The 9,723-nt window shown below is 34.6% G+C and overlaps 1 protein-coding gene across 1 annotated transcript; it reads left to right on the top strand.

The window, feature by feature from the left end:
* The first annotated feature begins 8,126 nt into the window (after positions 1 to 8,126).
* On the top strand, positions 8,127 to 8,798 carry LOC147494101 (protein FAR-RED IMPAIRED RESPONSE 1-like). Its single transcript, XM_086568033.1, has one exon. It carries the CDS (start codon positions 8,127 to 8,129, stop codon positions 8,796 to 8,798), a length of 672 nt encoding a protein of 223 aa, XP_086424159.1.
* Positions 8,799 to 9,723: the final 925 nt, after the last annotated feature.

Genomic DNA, 9,723 nt, shown 5'->3' with positions numbered 1-9,723 from the left:
TAGGAGTTTGGAATGGAGGGCCTTTACGTTGGACTTTCAAATATTATAGGCTAATGCCTTACCAACCATCGTCAAGTAAACTTCACAAAGGCCATCATTGACAAGATGTGCTCTTAGATTCCACCCTTTAAAGGAAGCTTTAAATTATATATATGGAGATCTTATAATAGGAAAAAACACGTCCTTAACCTTGTTCTATAGAGATGGGAGAGGGGACTTGTCCTTACTTGGATGCAAATGCATAGTATATACAATACTTTACAAATGCCACTAACTACACACACTACACTATTTATGCATTATCTCCATTTGTTTATTGTACTTATTAGTAGGTTTTATAGTTATTAGTAGGTGCTAAAATAATAATTAATTATTATTGCATATATAGTGCTTTTTGGTAATGAGTTTAATTTATTTTTGTGTCAAGTTATAGTGAAATGGAGAATCCAGAAGTCGATGTAGAGAGTGGGAGCTTAGGTGCTGAAAATATTGAGATTTACACTCCTCAAGTATTAAATGACGTGAAGCCAAAAGTAGGTCGAGTTTGAATCATTGGATGATGTTTACAACTTTTACAATGAATATGCAAAAATAGCTGGATTTAGTATTAAGTAGTTGGTCTCAATAGAAGAAAGATGGTGCAACAATAAGAAAGGAATATGTTTGTTATAAACAAGGAAAAAGTTCACTAGTAGCGGATGTTGGGAAAAAAAGACGCGGGGGGTAATACAAAAGAAGATTGTAAAGCAAAAATAGCGATGATCTAAGACAAAATCTGGTGCATTTGTAGTTAGTGTATTTATTGAGGGCATACTCACTTTCGTTGTCAACACCGAGTAGAGTACACTTTCTAAGATCTCACCGTGGCTTTTCTAATGCCCAAAAATGTTTAACGCAAACAACTTACCATGGTTAATATACCACAACATCAACAATTCAACTTGCTTGGTGTGTGCGGTCAGTGGGATAGAAAACATTGGTTTTATCTGAAAGGATTTATATAACCATAAAAGGAACAAGCATAATGAGATGAAGGGCCACGATGGAGATATGTTTCATGAGTACTTAAAATTGGAACAAGCAAAGAATCCTTCTTTCACTTTTAAAATTGAGGCAGATGTTGAACAAAGGATTACTCATTGTTTTTGGATAGATGCAACCTCTAGGCGAGCATACAAGTTTTTTGGAGACGTGGTTATTTTTGATACTACGTATAAAACCAATCGATATGGATTGATTTTCGCACCATTATATGGGGTTAATAATCATGGCCAGACCGTTTTATTTGCTTGTGCATTTTTATGTGATGAGACTGCAGTTACGTTTGGTTGGTTATTCGACCAATTTTTAAAAGCTATGCCGAGCGACGCGCCGAAGATGATTATAACAGATCAGGATCCAGCAATGACAAAAGCCATTTCTCTAGCTCTTCCAAATACTTATCACAGGTATTGTAATTTTTGTTTTGTTTCATTTTTCTTTCTTTTGGCATATTAAATATAGGTATTGTGTCACAGGTACTGCAGTTGGCACATATTGACAAAATTCTCGGAGAGATTAGATACAATTAAGTATATTGAGTACTACAGTGAGTTCTCAAGTTGCATATGGAGATGTGAGACAAAGGACGAGTTTGACTCCAAATGGACTGATCTTGTTGAGAGGAGTGGTTTACATGAAAATAAATGGTTACAAATCATTTATGCGATATTCGTTCACAATGGGTGCCTGCATATGTGAATCATATTTTCTCTCTCTGGTATGTCAAGTAGCCAACGAAATGAAAGTGCTCATTCATTCTACAAGAGGTATGTTTCCAAGGAAAATTCTTTAGTAGATTTTATGATTCAGTTTGGTAGGGGACTTATGCACCAACGCCATGAAGAATTAATGGCATATAACAAAGATATGATTGAGAATCCTAAATTGAAAATGCCCCATAATTTTTTGGTACACATGGCTGATGTTTATACACTTGAGATATTTTTTAAATTTCAAGATGAGTTGTTGGAGAGCTTGAATTATAGATTTGAGCTTCTTGGTGACAATGACAGTTGTTGTATTTATAAAGTTGAAAGGAAAATCTTAGGGAAGAAAATGGTGGAAAAGTATAGAGTGCGGAAAATTTGTTATAAAAAAGATTTGGATTTTGCTTCATGCAGTTGCAAGATGTTTGAAAGCTCGGGGGTCATTTGTAGACACGTATTGGGATATTTGAACAAAATGCATGATTTTGATAAATTGCCGAACCAATACATTTTAAAGAGATGGTGTAAAGTTGGAAAATCAGAGACAGTCATTGATGATTGTGGAATAGAGATACAAGATGATAAACTATACCTCATGAAGAGGAATGAACTTATTCAAATGTCTACCGTTGTAGTTGATAAAGCTCTTAGAAGTAAAGAAGCAATTAAAGTATATACTGATGCTTTAGATGGTGCACTTGAAGAGATTAAGAAGTTAGTTGATTGTGGCACAAGTGTAGCAGCAACACGCGATAAATGTAGTATTTATGAAAATAAGAGTTCGAATTTGGAAAACAACTACAAGGAACCGAGTCAAGCAAGGGCAAAAGGGTGCAGAAAAAGGATTAAGAGGGGAAAAGAGAAAGCACTTAGGAAGGGAAAACATAATAAAAGTAGGCGATGCAATGGTTGTAATAAGGTTGGAGTGTCTCATGACAAAAGGAATTGTCCAATGCTTAATAATGGGTAAGTAACGCTACTTTATTTTTCCTTTATTTTTAATTCTAAAAGTGCATTTCACATATTCTTTATAATGTTAATTGCCTTGCAGCGAAAAAACTTTGCAAACTTCTTCATGTGATGACGAGGATGAAACTAATACAAATTCTAATAGTGACGGTAGTTCTTATTCTGGCTCGGGTAAACACTGATTTTTTGAATTGTTTTTTTACCTTTTAGTGTTGTGTATCTTAGCTGTTGAATTTTTGTTTGATATTAGGTGATGGAGCTTTGCATTGATATGCATGAAGTACTCATGATGGCAACTATGCATGAAGTACTCACAATGGCAGCTGGTGGTGGTAGATATTTCATACGAGGAACTTTAATGACACCAGATGTTAGTAGCAGATTTCAAGAAAACCGCACTAGTCGTAATAGATATTGTTATCTTCTTTTTTTTTCAGTAATGGATGATTGCAGCACCTGCAATTTTATTTTGAGAAGCCAATGTAACTAGTCTCGTACATTTATTTCATTAAAGTCAAGGGTTGTAATTGAACGTATGTGAAGTGGTCAGTCATGTACATATTACATTTTTTCTCGATTCACGGATATTCTCCCCGGCTTGGTTTGGGTATATTTCCTTTTCACGAAGAATGCTGTAATTGAATATCAATATTCACAAACATACATAGCAGTGGAATATATGTAATTTGTAGAATTTAACAGATTGAATACTTTGGCTTAGTGGACTCTTTGCATTCCAAGTATGACACGAAATAGCTCGGCTTATTTAGGTATTTAATTTTTTTCATCCATTTTTCTCTAATATGGTTTTCAACAAGTTATCGATCTGATGTGCCATCATCCTCTGTTTGGACTTTGGAGTGAGACCAAAAATTTTGTTAAAGTCCAGCTATGAAGAGTTGAACATGTTGGCTCAAGTTTCTTCCGATGTTATTTTATTCAATGAAGGAAGACACGAAAAGCTGAAGTTGTACTTCCATGCAAGAGCCTGCTTCTACTACTAATTATTTCCTGAGTTGCATTAAGTTATACATTCTTAGACTTGGCAAGGCTATGAGGGTTATCTGCTTGGAAACGTTATTTTTGTTGTTTGAGGAAGCTCCATCTAGGAAGACATAAATATAAGGCAAAATTAAATATACACCCAACCTTCTTCTGAACTAAATTTACAAAATCACAATAATAGGTCCTCATAGTGTATCTTTCTACTGGTATCATACTTTTTGTGACAAGGAAATAGGAATGCAACAGATACAAGCATGATAATAACAAAAATTCAACCCGCCACATTCATTTAGGGCTTAGCATGTTTAGTACATTTAGTATAAGATGATCGGGTCAACACAAAAGAAAAATGAATAATTTTTACATTAAAATCATTCAAAGAGCTACTTGAGTATAAAATTAAAAGAAAATAGTATATAGATATCCCTTAGTAACGCAAAAGAGAAGGGTGTTTTTGATTCAATAGAAGGGTGGCGAAAGAGACTGCAATCCCTTGTTCCTCATCAAGGAATTTATGTTAAGCACATAAAGACTGGTGAGGACGTCTTAGTCTCTAGAAGGATTGTGGCTGTGTTTCTACTAATGACTATGGCTGATTTTAGCGACCGAGCTCTTTGGTTTTCAAGATATTCTGTTTGATAACTTGAAAATGGCGGCTTGTTCTCTGGAAACAACTACTCGCTCTCGTGGCACGGAGATGGGAAACCAGGTCTTTGGATGAATTCGATATCTAGGATGGGTGCTTTGTATGCTCTGATAGCAAGAGAAGAAGAGATATTCATTGAAGAGAGGAAAAGGGCTGGTGGTGAATCAAGTGAGATAGAGATGAATAAGCTTTGACGAACTCATGAGGTGACATGTCTTTTCTCGTTAAAGACACAAATACATTGCTACTCAACTCAGAGGTTGGTTTTGCTTCAAGGAGAGAGAGAGAAAAAAAAACACAAGTGAGGTCAAGAGGAACAAGAGGTATTGAAGTGAGAGAGGATAACGAGACATTTTTTATTGTTTATTTAATTTGGTCGAGAGAGAAGAATAGTTCTTGGAGATAGAGAAATATGAGAGAAATTTTGGAGAGAGAAAATAAAAGAGATAGAGATTACGGTGGGGTTTTTTTCAATGTTTTAGATTACTAAATCTAGTGGATATTATGTAAGGTTTAGTCCGTTAATTACTAACTTAAGTATTTGCTTCTAAGATCGGATCAGATATATATATATATATATATATATATAGTCCCTCTCTTAAATGTAGGTACTTAAGATAATAACTAACGGAGTAAACCTCACAAGATATCCCATGAGATTTAGTCAATCCTAAAACTAAAAAATCCCACTCGTATCTCTCTTTCTCTATTTCCCCCTATTTTCTCTCTCCCATTTCGTGACTTTCTTCCCCTCCAACTTTTCTCTCTCACGGTTCTCCCTCGTTTCTCTTACGTTTCTCCCTCTTCCAACGAAATAAAAAACCCATTCATATCTCTCTCCATTACTTTTTCTAGGAGAAAGTTTTTCTTTACTGTTTAAAGGTATGAGTTACTACTTATGCCTCATTAACAATATTATATTGAAATGGCACTAGAATATTTTGTCTATAGTCTTTCTAAAAAATAAAATCCGATGGAATGTAGGACATTTCTATTTGTTGTATGACTTGTTTTAGTTTAATATTCCGTTGGCTTTAACTATTTTGGTTTGTAGGGAGTGCTGTTTTGGAGTTGAAGCGTTTGTGTTGTTGATAGTTCAAAGAAATATAATATATAGTTCAAAAACCCCTGCCAGTATTGATAAAGTTTGGCATCAGTCTAATTTAGAGTCTGATCCATTTATTTGTTCTTGAGCAAGTACGTGTCTTTGTATACCTTTCAATACCTTCTTTGTATGGAAATATCATATACCATTTTATAATTTCTTTATATTCCAAAAAGTCTGCAACAAATAGAATTATTCATTGTTTTGCTAATTGAAGAATGGTGTCATGTCATTTATCTACTAACTCTGCTGAATTTTTTTAACGCATTTAAAGGATACAATACAGTCAGATGGAAATATATAACCATAGGAGTAATTTATGTAGAGTAGTTGCAACTTTTCCAAAGTACTTGAGCAGCAGAAAGAGTTGCTTGTTCATGAGAAATATACTTTGTGGTGCGTTGCCTCATGTTTTAGAGTCTGGAAAGAGTGCTCAAACCATTATCTCTTCTTTTGAAATATGTATTAAAATAAGAAATACATGGACAAACTTAGTATTTTTTTCAATCTGAAGTCTAACAAAAGTCGGCAAGTCAAGTTTGTAAGTCAAGTAAACTTACTTAAAGATAAAGCTTGTGTGATAATTAAGGGATCATTCTGTTCAATTCCTTTAACCCCATGCTCTTCAATTGCATTCAAAACTGCACTGATAGGCATGACCACATTGTCTGTAAGTGCTAGAACACTTTCGTTCATCTCAGCCGTATCCTGCAAAAAAAAATATCAAAGTTTAACTTCAGACAAGGATTTTCTTCTTCCATGTAAATAGCATCTATCAGAAAATATATATATATATATCCTTATCATCATATCTCAGTCAACTTGAAGTACGATACACTAGTTCCACGAGTAGCTTTTCTGCCTCGTTTTTTTGTCCCCGCCATTGATAGTATCTACCTCTTCATATGTTACTGCTGGAATTAATAAAGTTTTGTAGTTCCTTAATTTTATAGTTATTAGTAGGTGTTATACTAAAAGAAATAATTAATTATTACAATATGGTGTTTTTTGGTAATAAGTTTAATTTTTTCTTATGTGTTAGGTTATAGTGATGGAGAATCCAAAACTCGATGCAGAGAGTGGGAGCTTAGGTGCTGAAAATTATGAGATCTATACTCCTCAAGAATCAAATGACGTGAAGCAAAAAGTAGGTCAAGAATTTGAATCATTGGATGACGTTTACAACTATCTCAACGCATATGCAAAAATAGCTGGATTTAGTATTCGTAGTTGGACTCAATAGAAGAAGGATGGTGTAACAGTAAAAAAGGAATATGTTTGTTATAAACAAGGAAAAAGTTTACTAGTAGCGGATGTTGGGCAAAAAAGGAGTCGGGGTAATATAAAAGAAGATTGTAAAGCAAAAAAGTAGGAAGTTAAGACAAAAAATCGGTGCATTTGTAGTTAGTATGTTCGTTGAGGGGCATACTCACTCGTTGTCAACTCCGAGTAGAGTACAGTTTCTGAGATCTCACCGTGGCTTTTCTAATGCCCATAAATGTTTAACGCAACAACTTAGCATGGTTAATATACCACAACATCAACAATTCAGCTTGCTTGGAGTGTAGTCAGGTGGGATAGAAAACATTGGTTTTATACAAAAGGATTTATATAACCATAAAAGGAACAAGCATAATGAGATGAAGGGCCACAATGGAGATATGTTTCACGAGTATTTAAAATTGGAACAAGGAAAGAATCCTTCTTTCACTTTTAAACTTGAGGCAGATGCTAAACAAAGAATTACTCGTTGTTTTTGGATAGATGCAACCTTTAGGCGAGCATATAAGTTTTTTGGAGATGTGGTTATTTTTTATACTACCTATAAGACCAATCGATATGGATTGATTTTCGCACCATTATTTGGGGTTAATAATCATGGCCAGACTATTTTATTTGCTTGTGCTCTTTTATGTGATGAGACCGCAGTGTCGTTTTGTTGGTTATTTGACCAATTTTTAGACGCTATGCCAAGCGATGCGCCGAAGATGATTATAACAGATCAGGATCCAGCAATGACAAAAGCCACTTCTCAAGTTCTTTCAACTACTTATCACAGGTATTGTAATTTTTTCTTTTCTTTTTATTTCTTTTGGCATACTAAAGATTTGGGTACTCTGTCACAGGTACTGCAGTTGGCACATATTAACGAAATTTTTCGAGAGATTAGATATAATTAAGTATACTGAGTACTATGGTGAGTTTTCAAGTTGCATATGGAGATGTGAGACTAAGGACGAGTTTGACTCCAAATGGAATGATCTTGTTCAAAGGAGTGGTTTACATGAAAACAAATTGCTACGATCAATGTCGATATCCGTTCCACAAGTGGGTGCTGATATGTGAATCATATTTTCTCTACTGGTATGTTAAGTAGCCCGGCCGAAAAAAAGTGCTCATTCATTCTACAAGAGGTATGTTTCAAAGGAAAATTCTTTAGTAGATTTTATGATTCAATTTGGTAGGGGAATTATGCACCAACGCCATGAAGAATTAATGGCTTATAACAAAGATATGATTGAGAAGCCTAAGTTGAAAATGCCCTATAATTTTTTGGTACATATGGCTGATGTTTATACACTTGAGTTGTTTTTTAAATTTCAAGATGAGTTGTGGGAGAGCTTGAACTATAGATTTGAGCTTCCTAGTGACAATGACAGTTGTTGTGTTTATAAAGTTGAAAGGAAAATCTTGGGGAAGAAAGTGGTGGAAAAGTATAGATTGCAGGAAGTTTGTTATAAAAAAAGATTTGGATTTAGCTTCATGCAGTTGCAAAATGTTTGAAAGTGCAGGGGTCCTTTGTAGACATGCTTTGGCATATTTGAACAAGATGCATGATTTTGATAAATTGCCGAACCAATACATTTTAAAGAGATGGTGTAAAACTGCAAAATCAAAGATAGTCATTGATGATGGTGGAATGGAGATAAAAGATAATAAATTATACCTTTTGACGAGGAATGAATTGATTCAAATGTCTACAATTGTAGTTGATGAAGCTCTTAGAAGTAAAGAAGCAATTAAAGTGTATACAGATGCTTTATGTAGTGCACTTGAAGAGATTAAGAAGTTAGTTGATTGTGGCACAAGTGTAGCAACAACACGCGATAAAAATATTTTTCCTAGAAATAAGAGTTCTAATATGGAAAATAATTATATTGAACCGAGTCAAGCAATGTCAAAAGGTTGCGGAAAAAGGCTTAAGAGGGGAAAAGTGAAGGCACTTAAAAAGGGGAAGCAAAGTAAAGGCAGGCGGTGCAATGGATGTAATAAGGTTGGAGTATCTTATGACAAAAGGAATTATCCAATGCTTAATAATGGGTAAGAAATGCCAATTTATTATTTCTTCATTTTTAATCCTAAAAGTGCATTTAACATATTCTTTGTTATGTTAATTTCCTTGGAGTGAACAAGCTTCACAAATTTCTTCATGTGGCGAGGAGGATGAAACTAATACAAATTCTAATAGTGATGATGATTCTTATTCTGCCTCAGGTACACTGATTTTTTGTATTGTTTTTTACCTTCTAGATAGTATTGTATTGCTTTTTATCCTTATCGCTATTGAATTTTTGCTTGATATTAGGTGATGGAGCTTTGCATTGATATGCATAAAGTGCATGGTCAAAGTTCATTTGGTCAGCTCCTCTGCATCCTACAACAATTGGAATTGGAATTGGTTGGAAAATTGCTCACGGTGCTATGCGCATACTGATGATAGGCTAAACAAGATGGGCTTCGTTGTTGTTTTGAGGTGTTGTGTGTGTCAACAAGATGTTGAAACACAGTCTCATATTCTTTTCGCATGTCTGTTTGCTCTTCAATGTTGGGAATTTGGATGCTTCAAGTTTCAGGTGCACAAATCGGTGAATTATTTTTCTGACATGATGCTTACTTGTAAAACTAGAAGTTGACTTGTTAAAGATATGTGGAGTACGTGCTGCTGCCATCACATTGTTAGTGAAAATTTGGAAGAATAGGAATAAGATTAACTATGATGGGAGTAAATCCAATTTCGGCTTCATTTGTACACCCTATGATTAACTATGATGGCATGTACCCAGGAACATAAGTATGCAGAGAAATTCTGACAAGGAATATAAAGGGCAGCAGCAGCAGTGACGAAGGACCTAAATCTAGGCTATTTATACACCCTTATATCCATAAATGATTGATTGTGCTTGCTGGAAAATGACACTAAAGTGCATGTGCCTGTACAATCTAGTCCTGCTTCCATCTCATTTAAAAGG

Source organism: Coptis chinensis, chromosome 6 (genome assembly GCF_015680905.1).
Source record: "Coptis chinensis isolate HL-2020 chromosome 6, ASM1568090v1, whole genome shotgun sequence".
NCBI classification, from domain to species: Eukaryota; Viridiplantae; Streptophyta; class Magnoliopsida; order Ranunculales; family Ranunculaceae; genus Coptis; species Coptis chinensis.
Note: the sequence above shows the minus strand (reverse complement) of the source record. Positions and strands in the feature narration are given on the sequence as shown.

Bases quoted from the DNA above. Each gene is read 5' to 3' on its own strand.
- LOC147494101 (XM_086568033.1), top strand. From the start codon at position 8,127: ATGACAGTTGTTGTGTTTATAAAGTTGAAAGGAAAATCTTGGGGAAGA.